This window comes from Melitaea cinxia, chromosome 29, assembly GCF_905220565.1.
Source record: "Melitaea cinxia chromosome 29, ilMelCinx1.1, whole genome shotgun sequence".
Taxonomy (NCBI): Eukaryota; Metazoa; Arthropoda; class Insecta; order Lepidoptera; family Nymphalidae; genus Melitaea; species Melitaea cinxia.
This window is the reverse complement of record NC_059422.1, coordinates 3,577,577-3,603,011: the sequence shown is the minus strand read 5'-3', so window position 1 is coordinate 3,603,011 and position 25,435 is coordinate 3,577,577. Positions and strand designations below refer to the sequence as shown.

General features: G+C 33.3%; 1 protein-coding gene across 1 annotated transcript; it reads left to right on the top strand.

Annotated features, from left to right (window-relative positions):
* Nucleotides 1-10,807: 10,807 nt before the first annotated feature.
* Nucleotides 10,808-24,543, top strand: LOC123667737 (NAD kinase 2, mitochondrial). Its single transcript, XM_045601576.1, has 10 exons — nucleotides 10,808-10,959; nucleotides 11,541-11,705; nucleotides 14,315-14,416; nucleotides 15,713-15,821; nucleotides 19,343-19,452; nucleotides 19,868-19,994; nucleotides 20,161-20,294; nucleotides 21,171-21,310; nucleotides 23,822-23,947; nucleotides 24,425-24,543. The coding sequence occupies exons 1-10, from the start codon at nucleotides 10,808-10,810 to the stop codon at nucleotides 24,541-24,543; spliced, it is 1,284 nt and encodes a 427-aa protein (XP_045457532.1).
* The last annotated feature ends 892 nt before the right edge of the window (nucleotides 24,544-25,435 follow it).

Here is a 25,435-nt window from a genome sequence, read left to right as displayed (position 1 = left end):
GACGATTAGATTCATTGATATTTTATTGGTCAATTATATTTTTAGAAGATGGTAACCATGACAAAATGAAGAAGATATTCAATTCGAATTATGTTATCAATTTAACCTTTGCTATTGTAAAACAGCTTTTTCGGATTTTATCGCGGTTTATTAGGTTTTTTTACTTTGCAATAATTATGTTTATACGCAAACTATTGATAAGATGCCCACCTCGAGTGATAGATAATAATGATTTGTAATCTTAAGTAATATAAGTATGTACACTAAATATGTCTCAAGTGGGGAAGTTATTATAGAGGCCCATTTAACGGCGCGATGGGAATGTGCTTTCTTCGACTGCGGTAATAGTTGTGTGTCACAAGATGCTTATGGAAAATGTATGTTAAGTTTTGTGTCTGTGTTTGATATTTCCTAGCGCTTTTTTTATATCATACTGGTGGCAAAGAGGCGTACGGACCGTGCCCTGATTTGTGACAGTAATTTACTAACTCACAAGTACCTACGCCCAACGCACGCAGCACACATGGTTACTATAGTCCATCTTGACCTTGAGAAAAACAATGCATTAACATTTTAGTCATAACTATGAAGCGCGAAACTTGATCTATCACACCTAAAGAACACCCCCCCCCCCCCATTTAAAGAAACGAAGTTATGAGTCGAACACCTTATATATAAAGCAAAGTAATTGGTTTTTCCTTAAAAATATTTTAGGCAAATAACACCATTATCTATCGCTACCTTGATGATGCAACAAAATGACCCAAAAAATATTTATAATGGAATTTTTGTCGAGAAAGACAAATAAACAAGTTATGTTATATGCAATCGATAAATTGATCGATAGACGTTATTATTATTAACGATATTTTTATACAACAATAACAACCGCTTGGTGTAGTGGTGCGTATGCCGCATAAATACCGGCGGTTTGCGGGTTCGTTTCCCGCTCGGGATGGATTTACTTCCGGTTTGGATTTCTGTCCTTGTGGGTCACCCTACCGTACATCGGAGAGTATTTTAAGCTCTCGGTCCCGGTTGTTATCATATGCACCTGATAGCGATCGTTACACATACTAGAATATATCATCCATCTCGAAAACAAATAATTGTACAGATACAAATATTCCTTTCAATCGGGACCCCGGTGTTTAGGCGCCGTGTTTACATGCATCGTTATCCCAAAGCGGTTGCACACCTATGTCAACAAGTTTTCCAAACAGCCAAGGCTTATCATTTTGTTAAGGTCATCGACTTAAAAATAAACCAATATAACAAACAAAATAACTAAGTGATTAAAATGTTTAATCATCATATATATTAATACGCTAAGATTAAGATGTTTGCCTCCTTTTTTAGAAAAAAAAAAACAATTACGCCACATAAATTTATATATCATTTTATAGATAATTGCTTGTTCTACCGGCATCCACTAAAAAAATTATAATTGCTTTTGTTTTTGAAAATTAATTAATTAGTTATATATATGACGGCTTTAATTTGGAAACAACGTCAACGTGATTAACAGTCGGTAAATTTTTTACTTATTTAGTGCGAAATATTCGCACGGGTACTGCTAGTTTAATAAAATGCGAAATATTATGCCTTTCCCGGATCGTTTCACTTGCCGAGACCCAATACTCATTATATTATTTATTTAATTAATATACCGACGATTGTTATAATATTACTTACATCTACTGAATAAAAATTAAGTTATCTGTACAGATAGCACAATCAATTATTGTCATAACATCTTTTAGAAATGTCTGAATTGTTTAATTTCGAATGTATAATCATAATGACTATATGCGTATTTTTAGTAATAATAGTCTTTCTCATAAATTAAATTGAAGGCCCGAACAGATATCTTATCAAACTCGTAAGAAATTCGCACGATATACGGCCTGATCATCTACATTTTAATAGAATTGCGTATTTGAATAATTGTTTTTATATTATTGGTTTGATGTTGTTTTGTTTTAGTTATTTGTTTTTTTTTTTAACTAATCGGGGAAATTATCTGATCGATATGTAATTGTTTTCGTATTTTGTTTAGACATTTGTAAATGAACACATAATAAAGAACTCAAACATGGAAGTGATTATCATTATATAGTATAAAACAAAGTCGCATGTCTGTATGCTTTGATCTTTAAAACTACGCAACGGATTTTGATGTGGTTTTCTTTAGTAAATAAATTGATTCTAGTGAAAGGTTTATATGTATAATACATGCATTATATAGTAGAGGAACACTGATAGTTTTAGAGGTTTCTAATGTGATGTCGTAAAGAAACACATTTTTTTGTGCTTACATTGCAAATATTTATTTTATATTTAATATCAGCGTTGCACCTGTACGGAGCCGGGGCGAGTCGCTAATTTACTAAAAACTTTAATTATTCTTGTATGTGTGTGGTAGGTTCATATTAGGTAACTACATTGTAGGGATGTGGGTGTAGAAAGAGATACGGTCAAGTAAAGGCCCTGTTCCTATATTCATAAAACGATTCGTTTTACGTATTGCTTGTTTCATTTCGAACATGTCGTGTGGAACGGAACGGTTCGTTAAATATTCTTTTGAAAATATATAGCAATCCGGCCTAAGTCTTTACTATAAATTCTTACTGTGTATATCATACCATAACATTTTTTAGTTTTCAGAATTTACTTTTTAATTTTTTTTTATTTTTTTTTTAGCAAACTCAAATTATTTAATTAATTTGAGTTTGCTAAAAAAAATAAATTAATATCGTAATCTCGAAATTATTTCTATTTAGCGCGCACAAATGAAGCGATAAGAAAACACGTGTTTCTTGAAGTAAGACGCGGGTAGTCTTTCAAAGCTGCACATTTTAATGTGCAAGTAGTATTAACTAGTAGTACAAAATGATTTTAACTACCCATATTTGCTTTACTTTTAATATAGGAACACGAAAACTTTGCCTAGTAAACACGGATTATTTGGCAAATTTTTCGTTCGTTTCTTAAAAAGTACCTACATTCGATCTAATTAATGGAATCAATAAATGGTACTGTGTGACAAGTACTAGCTTTCATTTAAAAAAAGCATCATCTAAATTGATACATTCAGTAAAAATTTATGAGGTATAAATACAACGTAGATCGCTGAAAAAATAGTCAAGTAAATAAAAATTATTAGCGATAACTCAAACACCACTTGTCAGATCTTGATTAATCTAAATGGGGTCACAACGCACCATCAAAATAGGTCCAACCAGTCAAAAGTTCTGACGTAACATATATAAAAAAAATGGAGTCGATATACGTCGACCGCGTTACAAAATACCACAATGTTTAAAGACTAAAAAGTGCCGTTAAAATCATAAAATAGGTTTAGTATAAATTATTAAATATTAAAAATTTAGTACTTATATGTGTAAACCTTGAACTTGTCTTTATAATATGTTCATTTTATCGGTTTGATAAAATACACGAAGTGAATGAGTGCAAACACGAAGTCATCTAGTCACTTATTTGTCTTTTTATTTATTTATTTCTGATTGCATAATACATGTATATACAGTAACATTACAGGACGAAGAGTTTGGATTATTTAGTTATATATTTTTGCGATTAAGCTTTTATTGAAAATATTTTATCTCTAAGAAGTGGAACAAGGACTTTTTTTAATAAGAATTATTAATAACGTTATTAATACGAAGTAATACATATGAGTATCTATAATAATAAATAAATAATAAACGCTTCACACTCAACGGCCCGCAGTAGGATTTTCTTCTGTGTCGGGGTCTGGAAACATACAATACACAAGCACAAACGCCCAGAACACGACAAACATCTATATGGCCAATACAAATGTCTGTCGTGAGCGGGGATCGAACCAGCCAGATCGAACTAGTGTTGTGACCGCTGCGCCAACGCGTCGTCAAAATGGAATACTTTTTAACCGACTTCCAAAAAAGGAGGAGGTTCTCAATTCGATTGTATCTTTTTTATGTATGTTACTTCAGAACTTTTGACTGGGTGGACCGATTTCGACAAAAAAAATTAATCGAAAAAATCGTGTTTGCAGGCAAACGAAGAAAAACCGACTTCAATTATATCGACAAGTAATACAACGTAGGTAGACGAATAATTAGTCAAGTAAATACGTATTATCAAAGATTACTCCAAAAGTTGTAACCAAATCTCGATGAAATTTAAATGTGACCCACATGATAAACATCGGCTCTCGATTAAATTAAAAATCATCAAAATCGGTAACCCAGTATAAAGTTATGCGGATTTTTGAGAGTTACCCTCGATTTCTCTGAGATTCCATCATCAGATCCTGGTTTCCTTAGCATGGTACCAAACTAGAGATATCTCCTTTCCAACAAAAAAAGAATTATCAAAATCGGTTCATAAACGACGGAGTTGTCCCCGAACATACATTAAAATATATATATATACGGTCGAATTGAGTAACCTCCTCCTTTTTTTGAAGTCGGTTAAAAATATAAAAGAAGTTTCGATGTAGAGCACAAAATTTGGACACGCGACTGGGGCACAAAGTCCCAAACCATAGTCTAACGCATCCTCTGAGTAGCTTCGTGTAAATTAAGCAAATAAAATTAATAAATAAAAAAAATTGGAGTGTCCGTTTGTAATATTAAAATAGCCGTTTTTAACTAAATGCATATGGATGTATACACGGTACATATACAAAAATAGCATTTTTCAAGATTTTTGTCTGTCTGTTTGTTCTGGCTAATCTCTGAAACGGTTGGGCCGATTTTGACGAGACTTCTACTGGCAGATAGCTAATGTAATATGGACTGCGAACTAAACAATAACTATTTTATAAAATTCCACGCGGATGAAGTCGGGCACAGCTAGTAGAAATACGTAATTCTATAAATTTTAATAGACGAAGTTGGCCATGGACCCAATTAACGCAAGAATTGGTAGCAAACAAAATGATTTGCTGTTACGTTTTGACGTGCAGTACAATAACATTTTTAATCAATTTTTTCTGTGATCTATACAGGGTGTCCGGTAAAGAGTACGACAAAAAAAAGGGGGAGGTAGATGAAAGGCTGACCTACAACATATTAAAAAATAGCCCTAGTAAAAGTTTCACCGTTTTTAAGATATTAATTTTTTTGTACTTTTTTGGAAAAAGACATTTTCTTATCTTTTTTTTGTTGCTGTGCCTAAAAAACACTACATATTGTTTTTATTTTTATGTCAAATACTCTCAAGCGGTTGATTTATTATTTCATATATCATTTTCGGTAGACACAGTCATGGAACGTCGACAAAAGGAATTAATACTTTGTATTTTAGTTTTTGAAAATTGATTTACTCAACTTTGGTCTCCAGCCCTGAAAAAAAAATGTACTAGACTGCTACTGCCTATTGTAGAAATAAATTACCTGTTTTATTCGGAATTTAGAAAGGTATAACAATCGTACCTATTTTCAAAAGTAAAAAAGTTAGAGCATTTTTACTGCCGTAAGGGAGAGTTTACGAATAACGAGTAAATTTGATCAATAATTTAATTTCAATGTTTAGCAGTGTTATTACTGAAAACTTAAGTCAATTTAAGATTTCTTTGAGATTTAAGATAACATTTAATGTATTTTTGTTATTTTCGGTATTAAAAGTAATGAATTAAACGGTATATTACTCAAATGAATCAGTGCGCAGTGAATGTGCTCAAAAGAGTTTAGGTAACTAAAAGAAAAGTTAAATAAAACACACATTTAAGACAGGCAAACACTTTATAACAAATACTAAATATCAGTAACATTTAATAATTGTTCAAATTGGTGGCCCCCACACTGATACAGACTCTGCACCTTTTTAAAAATTGTCGTTTTAATTTTCTAAGATTTAATGTTGAAATTTCTTGAGCAGCTGTAAATATTTGCTCACACGAAGACGTCTCGCTGGAGTTGCGGCGTACGTTGTGGTACCAACACGATGGCTGCCCTGCACACTACGGCCGTCAAGTGAGAACACATTTAGATCAATAGTACCCACGCCGATGGATTGGCCGATCGGGCGCAATAGAGTGGCCCCCACGATCGCCCCCTAAATCCCCTTGTTTTTTTTTACTGGGGCTGCTTAAAAGATAAAATTTATAATAAAACAAACAGAACGAAGAGCACTTATGAGCAAATATTTACAGCTGCTCAAGAAATTTCAACATTAAATCTTAGAAAATTAAAACGACAATTTTTAAAAAGGTGCAGAGTCTGTATCAGTGTGGGGGCCACCAATTTGAACACTTATTAAATGTTACTGATATTTAGTATTTGTTATAAAGTGTTTGCCTGTCTTAAATGTGTGTTTTATTTAACTTTTCTTTTAGTTACCTAAACTCTTTTGAGCACATTCACTGCGCACTGATTCATTTGAGTAATATACCGTTTAATTCATTACTTTTAATACCGAAAATAACAAAAATACATTAAATGTTATCTTAAATCTCAAAGAAATCTTAAATTGACTTAAGTTTTCAGTAATAACACTGCTAAACATTGAAATTAAATTATTGATCAAATTTACTCGTTATTCGTAAACTCTCCCTTACGGCAGTAAAAATGCTCTAACTTTTTTACTTTTGAAAATAGGTACGATTGTTATACCTTTCTAAATTCCGAATAAAACAGGTAATTTATTTCTACAATAGGCAGTAGCAGTCTAGTACATTTTTTTTTCAGGGCTGGAGACCAAAGTTGAGTAAATCAATTTTCAAAAACTAAAATACAAAGTATTAATTCCTTTTGTCGACGTTCCATGACTGTGTCTACCGAAAATGATATATGAAATAATAAATCAACCGCTTGAGAGTATTTGACATAAAAATAAAAACAATATGTAGTGTTTTTTAGGCACAGCAACAAAAAAAAGATAAGAAAATGTCTTTTTCCAAAAAAGTACAAAAAAATTAATATCTTAAAAACGGTGAAACTTTTACTAGGGCTATTTTTTAATATGTTGTAGGTCAGCCTTTCATCTACCTCCCCCTTTTTTTTGTCGTACTCTTTACCGGACACCCTGTATAAGGACAGTATTATTAGATAGTGGTGTTTGGTAAGAATGGGGTAATTCCTCAGTAAGACTGCTTCAGATTTTGACTGAGATATTTCTTGCTTTGTCCTACCTCAATTATATATATATTTCTTTATTTATTTATTTATCTATCTGGTCCATCAAACTACTCAGAACTTGGAGTAGTTATACATCTTCGGAAGATTGTATCCAAAAATTCAGAGCCTTGTTGATAGATGGGCTTGTCGTTTTTGTTTAAAGGGTTTATTTAAAAGGTCTACCTGCTTTGTTGCCACCGTTCCAAATGCTTGAAATTGATCTTCTGTATAGTTGAGGCACTTTCCAATTCGGGCTGCTCTAGGTTTTGAGCTCTTCATCAAATTTGGATTTATGTTTTATTTATTTATTATTTTTAACCGACATCCAAATAAGGATGACTAATTTTTGAGTAATCTTTGATAAAGCGCATTTATTTCATTATTTTTTCGTCTTACGCTACGCTTTTCTGGCAGTAATATCCCACTTCTGGGCATAGGCCTCTTTCTCCATGTAGGAGAAGGATCAGAGCTTAATCCACCACGCTGCTCTTATGCGGTTTGTCTACTTACGTTGTATTACTTATTGAAGTCGATTCTTTTTCGTTTGCGAGCAAACAAAATTATTATGTATTTGTGTGTTAATCTATACGGGCTGATAAAAATAATTTGCAATTGTTTTTTTACTCGATGCGTTCAAACGTTTGTCAGTATTTATCTCCATACCCTTCGCCCTCTGTGTGAACTGGAACCGATTCATTCCGGAGTTTGCTAAATATAGCAATGGAAAGATACCGTCTTTTGATGCAAGTGAGATGCGGTTATTAGGTCGATTCTTATCATTCGAGTACTATTGTTATTGACGTTATTGTTTTAGTTATTATCCGGTTTTAATGCACGAGTATTTGATTGTGTGATTGAAGATATGCGTTTTGCTTTTTGTTTTTTTTGAACTTCGTACGACAATACACATGTACTTTTTCTGATAGTAAAAATTTGGTGCAGTTATTTCGGAGTTGAGAAGAGAGGGAACGTACGTCTAATCAGTCGCTAGATCTAAACTAATATTATAAAGAGACAAAGTTTATAACTTTGTTTGTATGTAGGGGGTAATCTTCGCAAATACTGAACCGATCATGAAAATTCTTTCACTAACAGAAAGCTACACTATTTAGGAGTGACATAGGCTATATTTCATTGTAATTGAATAAAAAAATTCGGCAAATAAGAAAAAGATTAAAATATAATATCAAAATGTTAAATAAACTAGCGCCATCTATCGCTATTAGAAAACAATTTATTAGTCTTTCGACGTTATTAATTTAGTCTTACTCTATCGACGACGTTTTTTCGATTTTTGATAGATGGCGTTGGAGCAACATTTTATTTATTGAAGTGCTATAAAATTTGTTCTTTAAAGTGTGTGGTTGTAGTGTGGTTAATATAATAATAATTAACGCCCAACGAAGTGGGCACGGGTCGGCTAGTATGTTATATAATGTATTGTGAGTCATCTGCGTGATACTGATTATATAGGACAGAGTTTTGGAAGATTTCGCTTATAAGTGTCTTAATTGCGTGTATTGACGCACAAAATAGGTTTAAAATACTGTTTCTATGTGACTGATTTATTGTATATTAATTGATTGATCGCGAGAAATACGATTAAATTACTTTTGAATTTAACTTGAACGTCGAATAACTTTGGAAGAAGTGAATTTAATTAAAGACACTTTTTTTGTAGAGTATTACTATTCCTTTGAAAATAAGTTATTTTGAACCATAAAAATATGGATATTTCTGGTAGTTACACAAATACAAAATCGAAACGCAAAATTGAAAAAATAAATCAATGTTTAAGGCACGATTACAAGAAAACCACTTGTTTTACATAAATTCACTAAAAGTAATAAAGGTTATTTCAAGGAAATTTAATTTCTTTTAAGAATACGCATCCCTCAAAATTTTTCAGGTTGATAATTGACGAGTTTTGAGTAAAAAATGCGATAATTTTTAAAACCTTAAGTCCTATTAAGGGCTCAAACTTTATCAATAATCTTTTTTTATCATCATAAATGATCTTTTCACAGTATCGTTAAGAAAAAAAAAATAGTCCTTTTTTGATCAATCTAGTATACGCATTTAGTAAAAAGCGGTTATTTTAATGGCGGGATAACCATCCAACTGCTGGCTTTGAAATACACAGACCATGCCAGCCCTGCGGTCACCAACCCGCCTGCCCATCGTGGTGACTATTGGCAACACACATGAGTTCACGCCATTTTTGGCGTGAACTTGTCCAGGCCTATGTCCAGTAGTGGACAGCGAAAGGCTGCTGTGATCTGATGTGATGGTTATTTTAATATTACAAACAGATAATATCATAAAAAGGCACTCCAATTTTATTTATTTGTATAGATTAGATAAACGTGACGTATTAGAATTGCATTCGAAAATTTCAAGGACTTTCCGTGATTATCATTAAAGATAAATAAACGTTTACGTCGATAACATCATTTGTCTAACAAGCTGAGCCCCATGGCTTTGCCCGCGTATTTGGAAGAAAAACTTACTAAAATATCGCTTACGTAATGTCTCCTCGGCAAATAGGATACAAAAATCAAATTGTTCAATTCGAACCAGTAATCCCTGTATAAGATACCTGTACAAACAAACAAACTCTTAAGCTTTAATTAATGCAGTATAAGTACAATGGAGAGGATATTAAATATAACTGTGATTTGTGTTTCTATAGTGGTTCCTTTGCTTTGTGATTTTGAACCCATGACGCAAGAAGAAATCTCGTTATTCTTAAATAGTAGTGGTTTAAATGTAACGAGATTATCCAGATTTTTCCCATACACGTTTTAATAAAAACAATTTCGTTATACAAATTGTAGAGCCATAACTTTCGTATGTCCTCCGGGGGGGATTGGGGATTGGGTCGGCGACGCGCTTGCGATGCTTCTGGTGTTACAGGCGTCTATAAGATACGGTAATCTCTTACTATCAGGTGAGCCGTACGCTTGTTTGCCGACCTAGTGATATAAAAAATAAAAATAAAATAAACTGTACCTAAAGATTTGTCATTATTTTATTTGAAGGCTATTTTAATCTGACTAGTGGTCGCCCATTGGTCGAAATTCGACCATCATTAAAAATAATCTATTCTCAATTTGACCACAGACTTCAACAATAAACAAAAGAGTAAAAAAAAAAGAGTAAGTAATAAGCGTGGGTGTGGGTAAAATACACGGAAGTGTGTGGAATGTTTTTTTTTTTTATTGATTTAATGTGTTTATATACATAATTAAAACTATAAGTGTGCGAAATTTCATACTCCTCCGTCCGCGTAATTTTCGTAAAAAGGGGTACAAAGTTTTGCATCACGTATTAATATATAAATACTATATTAAAATATTTACATTGTAATTTTATATCAGAACTAAGCAGCTGCTACTATTTTTTTATTTACTACACGATATATAATGAAGACATTAAAAACAATGTAACATTGTCAATCAGATGGATACTCATTTTGTCTTAGTTACAGAAAAAAATGTAAGTCATATGTTTCTCAAATATTCCTGGCATCTTTTAATACTATATTTATAAAGAATTGGCTTAAATGATTAACGTTACTTTCTCCTATAAAGAGAGCGGAATGAAGCTTAAATCGTTCTCGACTTCTTAATAAAAGTAGAGGTCTTTGTCCATTTATGCGGTATTTGCAGATGCATTGAATGATAATTTCTTTTCCAGGTCTTCGTCAAAAGAAGGAGTTAGGTGAAGTGGTATCAGGCCTAACACGACGACAGCATGCGTCCAACGAGCAAAGACTCAAAATGCAGAAATGTCTCATCGTTTCCAAGGTCACCAGATACGAATACGAAAAGTAAGAGAATTGATTCATATTAGATCTGTCCAGTACCTCCCGTTTTTATGAACTGAGGTGTTCTTGAGAAAGAACTTGTAATGTCCCACTGCTGGGCTTCGTTTTCCATATAGAAAGAAGAAAAAGGGTATTTATATTGATATCCAATCAAATAGGATATACTTACTTTACAGTTTAATACAGTTTTAGAGCATTATTTTTACAAAGAAGTATATACATATATATATTTATGGTAGGCGTAAATGATTCTGCATTTTTTAGCAAATTACCGAAGTGCGAGAAGTTGCAGAAGAAAAAAAAAAATAACCATTAATATACGCAAACGAGTTAGTCTGGTTGAGTGTGATCCATTTTTCTAAACATTTTCTATGAGAATGCATTTGTCAAATTTTTCGTTTTGTATGCATAATATCTTTCGTGAAAGACTACTATTAATGCACCCACTAAAAATTTTGACAGTACTCCCGCTAAAAAACGTAAAACTGACGTGAAAAAGTAGCAAAAACGAGCCCTGACCAAAATTAGCATTTCGTTCAAGTATAATTTCTGCCAAGAATTACAGACTTATATGCTTTTTTCAGACACAGTCACGACTATATAGAAGATTCAGAACTAGAGAGGATATTGAGGAAGCGAGGGTCCGATTACGACGCTATAATCAATACACACCGTGAGCAAAAAGCCTTTGAGGAGAACGTAGCCAAGAGTTTCAAGGAAATGGGACTCCAAGTTGAAATGGCTAGTAGGTAAGGATATTTTACTTAGCAAATATCTAACATCACTTTATGGTCAAGAAGCCAAGTACAAATTCGGTCAATTATTTCATTAGAACATATTAGGAAATGCATTTTACGAATTTTCGATTGGGAGGGACTTGGTCATGAAAATCTGTCACTGGCTCCCAGACTATTAGGCTTCAAAAGCACTTATGAAGCGACATTTTACAAAGTAAAATTATAAAGGTTTTATAAAGTTAATTATAGTTTATGTGAAGCTACGACAAAGGTATATAGTCTATAATGAGAAGAATTCGGTAAGAAACTGCAGTTACTCTTAACTCGAAATCGGTTAACGATTTGTATAAAAATATTGACCGAGTGACTTGAAAAGGAATTTCTGCAAATCGTTAAAAAGGTTTTATATGTATAATGTGATGTTTATTGAATATGCGTTATCAGAGAGATAAGACTATTTTTGTTATTAAGGTACTTCAAAGTATTGATGTCATATTGCACATGTGGGATTTGGAAGTTTAGTTTTTTTTTTTTTTTTTTTTAATTTAAGCTGTATGTCATCAGGTTTTGCATTACGCAGTTAACAAGCCAATAGACAAATGAAATTATTTTTCTAGACTATTAGTACTACAAAATAAAAAACAATAATTTCTATTACTTGTTTAGTTAAGTAGTAGTCAATTAGCTTTAATAGGTTAGTATTGTGGTGGCATCAATCTCGCGACATGCAAAATTATATAATATTATATCTTTATAATACAATATTATTTTATATCTTTGTCATAGTTTGAAAGTTTCGTAAAGATTTCTGCTTTCTGCTCCGAGGCTTGTGGGTTCGATTCCCACCCCGAGTCTGGGTGTAATATAATTATTTATTTATATATGTATTATTTATAAGGATATTTATCGAAAAAAAAAAAAATGTTGCTATACCAGTCGGCTATTACCTATAACACAAGCATTAAGTTGCTTACTTTAGGAACAGACGACCGTGTGTGTATTGTGTAGATATTAAGTAAAAAAAAAAAAAAAATTATCCTATAATATCGGCTTACCCTGGTTTCGCACGAGAAGGATCTCTTAAAAGAGTATTTTGGACGTATGACTTTTTTTTTTAAATAATACGTAATGACGTGTATCTGAACGTAATTTAGCTGTCTTAAAACTCTACGCTGACTACAAGATAAGATATTCGTGCAGAATAATATTTTTGTGCATTGAAAACAATTTGATATCAATAATTATAAAATCAATGTGAGTTGATTGATTCATTTGATAAAATTATATGTCAAAATAATTGTGTTTGCTCGCAAACGAAAAAAAAAAACCGACTTCAATTACATCGACAAGTAACACAACGTAGATCGACGAAAAAAAGTCAAGCAACTACGCGTTATCAATGATTACTCAAAAAGTAGTTATCAGATCTCGATAAAATTTATATGTGACCACATGATAAACATCAGCTTTCGATTAAATTAAAAATTATCAAAATCGGTACACCCAGTAAAAAGTAATTACGGATTATCGAGAGTTTCCCTTGATTTCTCTGGGATCCCATCATCAGATCCTGGTTTCCTTATCACGGTACCAAACTAGGGATATCCCCTTTCCAACTAAAAAAGAATTATCAAAATCGGTACATCCAGTAGAAATTTATGCGGTATAATACAACGTAGGTCGACGAAAAAAGCGTCAAGTAAAAACGCATTATTAGATATAACTCGAAAAGTAGTTGTTAGATTTCAAATAAATTTAAATGGGACCAATTGGCACACACCACCTTTCGATTGAAACAAAATTTGTCGAAATCGGTCTACCCGGTCAAAAGTTCTGATGTAACATACATAAAAAAAAAAAAAAATACAGTCGAATTGAGAACCTCCTCCTTTTTTGGAAGTCGGTTAATAATATTTGAAATGGTACTTTGATAGGACAAACTCTACTGCAATAATTTCTTAGCACAGTTGAGGTGAGCTTTAAAAAAAAAAACTTGTTTATGATTTTTAAAAAAATGATAAAAGTGCATTAAAAAACTATGGTTTCATAACATATGATACTAATATCAATGATTAATAGTATAAAAAAAGGATGTGCTTAAATATTTAATATCCAGTTTCAGTTTTGCGTTTACTTTTAAAATATATAAATTAATAAAAAGTAGTAATTTGCTTTAGATTATTTTCAGTGTACATCCTAAGTGCTACAATTAAATGAGTATGTGGCGACATCTATCGCGCGAAATACGAACGACTACAAACTACTTAATTAGAGAAAACTGACCTATGCTACATCGCGCTATCAGAGTTTTAAAAGTGATTAAGTATATATACAAGATCCCGACAACAAGCGTCGGGGCGTTAGCCCTCCAGACGCAACATCCGTCTGGTTGGAGGATCCTCCCTTTTCTTCACACTTCCCAAAAGTAAATAAATAAATGCCTCACACTCAACGGCCTCCAGAAGTGTTTACTCAGGTATTGACAAGCAAAAACGACCACAAAATACACAAGCACAAACGTCCAGACCACAGCAAACATTTATATGGCCTCTAAAAAGGTTTGCATGAAAGAAGATCGCATATAAAACGCTTCATAAAAATAGTTTTTTTTTTGGTTACAGGTTAACATACAACGATGAACTAATAAATTGGTGTGATGTAGTGGTGCCTTGTGGTGGGGATGGGACATTCCTTCTAGCAGCTTCTAGAGTTAGAGATGCGAAGTAAGTTTATTCAAATATTATATTACTACTAAATGTACTACTACATGCCTCCGGTCCCGGTTGTTATCATGTACACCTGATAGAGATTGTTACTCATAGTAGGGAACTTATCCGCCAACCCGCAGTGAAGCAGCGTGGTGGATTAAGCTCTCATCCTTTTCCTACATGGGGAAAGAGGCCTGTGCCCAGCCGTGGGATATTACAGGCTGAAGCAATGAAGCGAGATGCAATTTGTCGCTAACCCGCTATGGTGTTTTTATCCGTGCTATTAGTAAACTGGCAAATAAAACAATATTAATTGCATATAATTTCTAAACTACATACAAAATCAGTCAAATACAAGCAGTAATTAATTAATTACACTGCTGTTTGCAAATTTGACTGTTTTTATTGGTATATAAATTAGAAATCTTAACGTGCTGTGTTGCTTCGGAATAATTAATATAAAAAGGCGCAAGAGTTATAAAATTTGGTTACCTGAAGAGTTTATATAAATAGATTATTCCTTTTCATAATGTTTATATAAATTGTTACAATCCGAGATAGGGTACAGCAGGAAATTTCCTGCTTAAATCTGGAGCAGCTCGATTGCTCGATTACCTTGAACCTTACAGAAGATCACCGCTAAATAATAATAAAAACCGCTGCTTGAAGGCAGTGTTGTTTTCCTGTGGTAGAGTGACCAGAGCTCCTGGGGGGATTGGGGATTGGGTCGGCAACGCGCTTTCGATGCTTCTAGTGTTGCAACTGTCTATAGGCTACTATAACCGCTTACCATTAGGGACAAGAAAATTATCGATACTTTGTGGTATCGAGTACATTTCCATTCGATACCGATACTTTTGTACTCGATACTTTGCATTCGATACTAGGTAACGAGTAGTGTCAATTTTTATGTTTGTACTCGATACCCAGAAGTATCGATACTTTTATGAGTGCGATTTTTTATCGATACTACTCATGAGTACAGTATCGATACTTTGTATTCAATACCGTGTCCCTACTTACCATCCGGTGAGCTGTACGCTTTTGACCGTTTTATATAAAAAAAAAGTTCTTTAATAGACTCGTAAGTTTAGCATGATTTTTTTTTCAATATATTTTATTTATTTATTTATGGTATTATATATTCAATTCGGAAACAAATTACCTTAGGTATTAGAAACAAGATATTTTCTGAATTGAACTAAATGTTTTTATGGTTTATTGATTAATTAAATATATGACTTTATACAGCATGTTTGTCTTTTTATCTATTTTATCAAACTTTTTAAACTTTTTTTTTTTTGTTTTCAGCAAACCAGTGATAGGATTCAACAGTGCTCCTCATAAATCAGTCGGTCGACTCTGTCTGCCGACTTGGTGCTCGAATGATGTCAAGGGTGCGCTACAGGCGTTAAAGGAGGTACGTCATTCATTCTATCATCATCAGAATGTTAATATTGTCTGTAGGCATAGGTTATAACTAAATAAATTTCTACATGTTATATATATATATATATATATATATATATATATATATATATATATATATATATATATATATATATATAGACATCAGAGTTCTTTTTAATCGTCTTAAATAATAATATTTTAAAAGTAAAATGAAGTATTTACGTAAAGATTTTTCATTATTTTTTTCTTATAATTAAATATTACAATATTAGAACTATTTTCAAATATATGTGATATTTGAAAATAGTTCTAATATTGTTCACTTTTCCATCAAAAGATGGCGCCATGAGTTGATGAATCCAACTTTTAAAAAATGATATATGTGCATTAATTGTTCATTTCATTTTGTTATATTTCATTAATCATTAAAATCAGATATAGTTTAGATAAAATGATGCATAGAACACGTAGTTTACCAAACGTCAAGAGTTCAAGTCGCTAATGACTAATTAAAATGGTATTATGTATAATCAAAGTAATAAACACACCTTTTTATGCATAACTAATAAAATATAAATATTGATTCAAGATTTAAAAGTTAGCTTAGTAATAAAAATCTATACTAATAAATGAAGAGCCGTTTTTTTTGTTCGGTTATACTGCGAAATCTACTGAACCGATGGAATAATACTTATACCATAAGATGCAGCGTGTTTCGGAGAAGGTTTTAGTATATGATATGTTGCTGATTATTTATCGTGTTTAAAATATGGACGGGCAGAGGTCGCTAGTAATACATAAAAAGTAATGTCTATACTAAATAACATAGTTTTTATTTCTTAAATTATCAATTGAATAATAGACAAGCACTTAAATTTTACGGTTTCTCCTAAGATTATATTCGGTACGTGATGGGCAGACGAATAAATACAAATAGTATCATATATATATAAAGAGTATCCTCTTTAATCTCTAAATATTTAAATTTAGTATTTTGAATTGTCATTTCAGATGACATAAAAAAATAATAAAAGTATAAATAATAATAAAATATAATTAATACAGAAGAATTATAAATAATAAACATAAATTATCGTTTCTCTTATTTTCAGGTGAGAGTGTCTATAGATTTAAGTGATTTTTCTTACAATGTAAATTAAAATTTAACGAAATAAAAACTCTTATTTTCAGAGCAACGCAATTTGTTTATTTATAAAGTAATACCTTATATATATTAATACGCTTGGGTTTAAGATGTTTGTTTCCCTTTTCAGAAAAAGCCTTACAATTATTCCACATAAATTATATTTAATGTTATAGATAATTGCTTGCTCTACCGGCGACAACAACAAAAAAATTTGTTGTTTTTTTGTAAATTAATTAATTATAAAATTATTTATATTTATTATTTATTTATTTACAGAAAAAAGATACAATTTATGTGACAAACAGTGCAGCAAAAACAATGAACAGAACAGTGCACTGTGTTTCTAAAGTAATAATACTAAAGTACACACGATATTATATATTAAATATATATAAAAATGAATCGCAAAATGTGTTAGTAAGCGCATAACTCAACCACCCCTGGACCAATTTTAACAATTCTTTTTTTAAAATGTTCGTTGAAGTCCAAAGATGGTTTTTACGGCGAGAAAAATTCGAATAATTTCCGGGAAAACCCTAAAAACAGCCCTTTTCTTTTTTCCATACAAACATTTTCTAACTAAAATGTAGAGTCAATTTGAACTTTATTGCTATTCAATAAAATTCATATTAAATTGCAAGCACTCACTGTTGTCTAAGCAATGTAGGTGCGAACCAGCGAGCTACAGATCATTAGTACTGATTTTTATTTTGGTTGGCTTCGCGATATTATTTCTTTCGTTTTAGTTTCGGCACGAGACATAAAATGCTTTAGTTTTCAAGTCATTACACCTGTCAAACAAATCGCGTTAAAAAGGGTTGGTTATCATTAATTATTAATTTAATATCACGTCACGATCAGGCCTAATCAGGCAGGCGCGTTATGTGACGTAGACTTGCGCCAATTTTAAATACAACCACGTCGGTTAATAGCTCGTCTATCTCTATGTTATGTCACTGAGGCACACAATTTTTAAATATTTGTCACCTTTAGGTTCCTACTGTCCCTTTAGATTATTTTCCAATCAGGTTTGAACCCAAAGTTCGCCTCTTAGTTTGAAGCCCCTCTAGCAGACATCTCAGTCGGGATTTTTATGTGGGTCTCAGAAGGGTGGCCAAAGTTCGTGGAAGCGAAGATATTTTGGTCACCCGAGCTGAACCTCACACACCACACTATCATCAGGGTGATGGTTCTGTTCAGGAGAATTTTTTGCGCCGACTATAAAATAGGTAGGAACAAAAAACTGCCACATTCCAAATCTTTTTGACGGAACGAAGTCTGTCGGGTCCGCTAGTATACTAATATAAAAATATGATATAAAAGTATACGGCTTTAATTTTAAAACACGTCAAAATTTTGTAAAGTGATAATTACAAGTTTTTAATATTTTGTGATTAGTTTAAGCTGAACATGTCAAAATTGCTTCACTGTAATAAGAATGAACATTGTAAACCTTTTAAATTGTTACATACATAAACCTTCTTTTTATATTGTATCATTCAATTTGTGAACCGAATAAAAAAAATACTCTACTTATTTAGTGCGAGTTATTCGCACGGCTATAGCTAGTATATTAATAGTGTGTTAATTGGTATGTATTATCTAATCAAAAGTAATTATTAAGAATTTTTTGTCATTTTGTCTTATGTGGATTTATCTGCTTTGGTTTAGATTCTTGATTGAAAATTTTATTTCTCCGCAAGTCGGAACGTGATATATTATAGCCTATGACCTTTTTCAAATTAAACATTTATTTAAATTGCATCATGAAATCATGCAATCTTTTCTCTCCGAACTCGCCGAACATCGTAGCGCCATATCGTTTTCTTCGTGAACATATAGTTTTTTTTAATACATACATTGTTCAAACAATAAATAACACGGAACGACGAGCACGAAAAATTAAAAAAAGGCCAAATTGGTGCAGTCGTTTGGAACTTATGCGCGCCATATACATATACATAGCTTTTGGCGATTTATTTTAGTATATAGAATGTGTTATTTAACTGGTGTCCCATCGTTTAGGCGTTTAGAGATACATGTAGTCACACCATAACCAAAATTATAAGTGAAAAAAATATTCAAAAGCAGGAAATTACAGCGCATTACTAAGTAACTTGGTAATGTTATTATTATTTAGTCATCAATCAAGTAAGATATTTGAAAAAAAAAAATGTGAAGACATAAAGTAGGTAAAGTGACTAACTCAGGTGACTCGGCCACTGACTCGATACTCAAACTACGTTATTTCGAAAAATGAAAAAAAAACTTACATTTCATTCGGTTATTTATATCCTCTACCTATGTATGTCTATGTTATGTATGTAAGCATAAGTGGTGTACGATTGTTTAAATGATAAGCTACAATAATGATATTATTTTAGGGTAGGTTCACATGGATGAGGCGTTCAAGGATAAGGACAACCATCACATCCGAGCCTAAACTCTTGGACACAATAACGCCTGTAGATCTGCACACCTTGCATTATTGCAGGTAATTGTTTAATGATGTTTAATGGGCTTATATTTTTTTCTATACACAGTCGTTTGGTCCTAAGGTAAGCAACTTGTGCTTGTATTATTGATAACAGCTGACTGATATATATGGCTATATATTTTTTTTTATACAGATACATACATGTAATATATGTACATATATTATTTGTATATAATAAGTAATATAGACTAGACTCGAGGTGGGAATCGAACTCATAACCTCCCGGAGCGAGTCTAAATCGTCTTATGATGACTAAATAGACTTACTATGGTTAATAATGGACTAATAATGAATAATTAAATTATAATGATGGCACTATATTCATATAAAATCAAAAATTTGTGTAGGTTAGTAGTTTTCCAAACAATTGCGTTTCTTAATTAGCGTATTACATAAGTCTTTTTCTTTACAGATATCCCCCAGTATCAAATCCAGACGACACTCCAGAACCTTCGAAAAGTTCCGCGTTCGATACACAGGAGTCGAATCCGAATCCTACGCTAGCAACGAAAGTGCTTCCGTTTTTAGCTTTAAATGAGGTAAGAAAAATTACATTAATTGTTAGAATCTGATCTAATTATATCTTCTTCTCGAGGTGCCATTTTCTACATAAAAGTACACTTATTTTCGTGTCGGTAATTTGGTTTTGAATATAGAACAAAGGATATTAGTACATAATATAGCAAGTGAGAATTCTTGTCTTAGGTATTTATAGGTGAGAGTGTGACGTCCCGCGTGTCTTTACTTCGGCTACAGATAGACAATGGCCAGTGGACGCACACGAAGAGTTCCGGCCTGTGCGTCACCACTGGAACCGGTAGCACGTCGTGGCATTACAGGTACTCTACACTATTGTACATTGAGTCAGTGGATACAGGATGTCCTGTGAGGGATCCCCAAGCGACCCCGTTAGTGATAGCCTATCTTCATCATCATCATCACCTGGATCATCACCATCAGCTGGACATAGGCCTGCCCGAGTTTGCACCAGACCTCCCGGTTTTCCGCAATCCTCATCTAGCCTACACTGGCAATCTTACGTAGATCGTTGATCCATCGGGCCGGAGGTCGTCCCACACTGCATTTGCCAACACGCGGTCTCCATTCCAGGACACGTCTGCTCCAACAGCCATCGGTCCTGCGACACAGGTGACCAGGCCACTTTAACTTGCTAATTCATTAATGGACAAACGATTACTCTTGATGTCGGTTCCTACTTGGAGAAAGAGGCCTATGCCCAGATGTAGAACATTACAGGCTGAAGCGTATGTCGGTTACTTTCATGTTCTCGCGTATAGTTTCATTTCTGATCCTATCTTTGAGAAGGACCCCCAAGCATAGCCTGTTCTATTTCACGTTGAGCGAGATTTATGTGGACTAGACTTTCCCTATCACTATTGGAAAATACTGTAGGAATTCTGTGCAAAATTTTGGGCAGCTCTATTTGGGAAGTACTTCAGCCTTACAGAAGATAACAGCCCAATAGTACTGCTTCGAGTAGTGTTGTATTCCTGTGGTGAGTAACGTGACCAGACTTCCTGGTATGGCAGACGTCTATAGGCTACGTTTACCACTTACCCCTAACAGATGGGTTGTATGCTTGTTTGCCATCCTAGCAGTAAAAAAAAAATAGTGATAGGGGCTCAATTATTTTCAGAGTAGTATAAAATTGTACTTAAAGACATCAATAAATTATTACATGTATTTTTTTTTAGTATAAATTGTCTGCGAACTCACTCAGTCTTAGAATTAATGAAAATACTCGGCGAAGACTTCAATATTAACATGGACACATCATTAGAAAAGGCAAGGCAGGTGACTGAGAGGTACAACCAGAAGCTTATGTTCCCTCCAGGTTTGTTCAATATGTTTTTATAAGCTTACCATTGTTAAAAATACGGCTTATTTGTACTTATATTTTTTATAGACCAGGGAGAAAATAAACGCCCAGCCCACCTGCTGGTAGGTCGTTACCGTAGCCCTAATTTTCCAGGACCTCTGGCCACCTTACTTTCCACAGGAACACCACTATTTTAGAGCAGTTTTATTTGATTATTTTTATTTTTGATATATATATATATATGTTGCTAAAATTGCGTATATGAGTACAAGCGTCCGTATTTACGTGTGTACGTGCGTGTGTGCGTGTATACATGCTCGCTTACGTGCGTGCGTGTTTACACGCGTGCGTCCGTGTGCGCCTTAAATATATTTATACTAGCTGTGCCCGCGGCTTCGCCCGCGTTGTAATCAGTTTGTCACAAAGTTTTCCCGGCAAACTTCCAGTGAAACTCTCATCAAAATCGGCTTAACCGTTTCGTAAACCTTCCTCTTGAAGCCCTCTCTCCATTGGTGAATCCGCATGAAAATCCGTTCAGTAGATTTTGAGGGAATCGATCACATACACTTTTGGGGACTTTATTTTATAATACACTAACTGTTGCCCGCGACTACGTCCGCGTGGTTATGAAGATGCATTACTATTAAGATGATTAACGTAAATTATTATTTTTTTCAGTCACTTGAAATGCTTATCACTCTGAATAACTTTTTCAAAGGCACAATTTAATATAATTTAATAGTTATTTTTATAAAACCTCTCTATACACCACATTTTTAGTTTTATTTTCAGGCTGCAGTATAAATCGATGGCTCCTAAGTATACTGAGTCAACTCTACTTCTAATAACTTTATTTTTTTGTTACATAGGTAGATAGGAAATGAAGTAAATGTTATTAATATCTTAAAAAAATGAAATAGTCAAAAGTTGTTAGTTGACTCAGTATACTTAGGAGCCATCGAAATAACCTATCAAGCGAACTTATGGCTGCTGAATATATTTCATACAAACTATTAACCCCAATTATACCCCCTTCGCGGTGGAATATCTCAAAATTCGTTTTTAGCGGACGTCTACTAACTATAATCTACCTCCCTACCAAATTTCATCTTTGTCGATCTTGGATGGAGGGACCATCCAGAAGTATTTGAGTTCTCGTGATGAGTGAGTCAGTGACCTTTCTCTTTTATATAGATTACGATGTATATAGATTAGAGATTTGTATATAGATTACGATGTATTATTTGGACACTTCCTCACCATCTATAAAGCATACATTTTAAATTTCAAGTCTCTTACCTTAATAACATAGGACTTTCATACAAACTTCCAACCCCCGTTTTACCCCTTTAGGGGTCAAGTTTTGTAAAACCCGTTTTCAACGAATGTCTACGCCCTCTAAGGAACCTATCTGCAAAATTTCAAGTTTCTAGCTGTTATAGTTTCTGAGATTTCGCGATGAGTGAGTCAACCTACCATCCCTCGTTTAAACCCCAAAAGGGAGTTGATTTCTAAAGATACATTATTTGAACACCTTCTGACTATCTATAGAGCATATATTTTAAATTTCAAGTCTCTTACTTCAAAAACATAGGACTTTCATACAAACTTCCAACCCCCGTTTTATCCCCTTAGGGGTCGAATTTCGTAAAATCTGTTCTTAGCGAATGTCTACGACCTATAAGGAGCCTATCTGCCAAATTTCAAGTTTGTAGGTGTTATAGTTTCGCAGATTTCGTGATGAGTGAGTCAACCTACCATACCCCGTTTTAACCCCAAACGGGAGTTGATTTCTAAAGATAAATTATTTGGACACCTTTTCAACATGTATAGACCATACATTTTAAATTTATGTCTTTTAGTTCTGAAACATAGGACTTTCATACAAACTTCCAACCCCCGTTTTACCCCTTTAGGGGTCGAGTTTCGTAAAATTCATTCTTAGCGGTAGCTTGCGCCCTATAAGAAGCCTACCTGTTAAATTTCAAGTTTGTAGGTGTTATAGTTTCGTAGATTTTGTGATCAGTGAGTCAACCTACGATCCCCCGTTTTAACCCCAAAAAGGAGTTGATTTCTAAAAATACATTATTCGGACACCTTTTTACCATCTATAGAGCTTACATTTTAAATTTCAATTATCTTACTTCAAAAACATAGGACTTTCATACAAACTTCCAACCCCCGTTTTACCCCCTTAGGGGTCGAGTTTCGTAAAATCCGTTCTTAGCGGATGCCTACGTCTTATAAGGAGCCTACCTGCCAAATTTCAAGTTTGTATGTGTTATAGTTTCGGAGATTTCGTGATGAGTGAGTGACCTTTCGCTTTTATATATATTATAGATTAAAGTTTTGAGATAGTTTAGTTAAATGATAATCATAACAGCCTATACAGTCCACTGCTGGATATAGGTCTCCACAAGTTTACGCCAAAAATAACGTGAACTCATGTGTTTTGCCCATAGTCACCACGCTGGACAGGCGTGTTGGTGACCGGTTAAATGATAAGTTCTGTACGAATACTTGCAGACTCGGAGTACCTCGCATACTCAGTGCGCGAGTACATAACGTTCGAGGAGTGGCCCGCGCCGCGCGGTCTGCGCGTGCGCGACCGCGCCGCCGCCGTGCGCGTGCGCTCGCACTGCACCGACGCCGGTGAGTGGCACGCTTCTCATGTGACATACACATGACATACACATGACATACACATGACATACACATGACATACACATGACATACACATGACATTCACATGACATACACATGACATACACATGACATACACATGACATACACATGACATACTCAGTGCGCGAGGACATAACGTTCGAGGAGTGGCCCGCGGCGCGCAGCCTGCGCGTGCGCTCGCACTGCACCGACGCCGGTGAGTGGCACGCTTCACACGTGACATACACATGACATACGCGAGTACATAACGTTAATTTCATTGGTTTCTTAACAAAAAGCAGGAAAATGGTGGAACTAAATTTTTTTAGTTTTTATTGAGAATACCTACTCCTCTTCAGCCTGTAATATCCCACTACTGGGCATAGGCCTCTTTCCCCATGTAGGAGAAGGAGAGCTAAGAATACAACTGTTTCTTAATGTCTTGTCTTCATATTTCTTCTACAGGCTTAGTTGTAGATGGCAGTGTATCATTCCCATTCAACGATGGAACTGAAGCCTTATTAGAAATCCACCCAGAAGATTCTCTGATGACAGTACATATGGATGACACTTTGCCCTACTGATTTATTAATAGTCTGTGACGCACAATATTATGACACATATATTTAATTGTCAATTTGACAGAAATTATTTTAACAAATGTCACATGAGATTGAAAAGATACTGGAGATTGTTCGGTGCGGTCAAGAATGTAACCACAATTAAATTTGGAGACACTTTTTTTACAACTGAAGCTAACTGTTTTGCATGTTATATTGTCATTTAACATTTTTTTTATTAATGATTTTTGTTTTTAAGTAAAAGGTGTATTTGTAAAAGATTAATTTCTTAACACGATAACTTGAAGATTGACAACAAAATCATGATGGAAAATTGCTTTGACTCTATTATTATTTGACAATGGTAACTATGAACAGCTATCACTAATATTCCCATTTTTTTAGGATTCCGATACGAGATATAATTTAGTGATTTTGTATTGATTCAAAACATTTACTAGGCCTATTTATATATCCAGTAATTTTTATATGATGCGTGTATATAAAAAACTAATAATTTATAATTAAATTACGTTTAGTTGATTGTGGTTCTATTTGAAATTGTGTTTAGTTTAAAATGTTTAAGACTTTCTGTAAACATCACAACGCATTTTATAATTAATAAATATTACAAATTTTAGAAATATAAATTTATTTATTTTGGCTTTAGCGTAGTTTTAAATTTAAGTCGTAAATTAGTCTTTGTATTGTTACTAATTAAAATTTGATTAAGTTTGTCTTTAATAATGATTCGAGTATATATTTAAAAAAAATATCTATTAAAGATTATGTACAGTCATTGAAAAAAAAAAAAATTAAAATCTGTGGGTACTCTGAAATTATTTTTTTGTAAGTGCAGACGCAATATTTATCTTATAAGCATAAGTTTGTAAAATTAAGAGATCGTAATTTTAGT

Excerpts from the sequence above, each read along its gene's own strand:
- LOC123667737 (XM_045601576.1), top strand. The coding sequence starts at position 10,808 with ATGATAATTTCTTTTCCAGGTCTTCGTCAAAAGAAGGAGTTAGGTGAA. Across the intron at positions 14,417-15,712 it reads TCTAGAGTTAGAGATGCGAA|CAAACCAGTGATAGGATTCA; the intron begins GTAAGTTTATTC and ends TTTTGTTTTCAG. Across the intron at positions 15,822-19,342 it reads CGCTACAGGCGTTAAAGGAG|GGTAGGTTCACATGGATGAG; the intron begins GTACGTCATTCA and ends ATATTATTTTAG.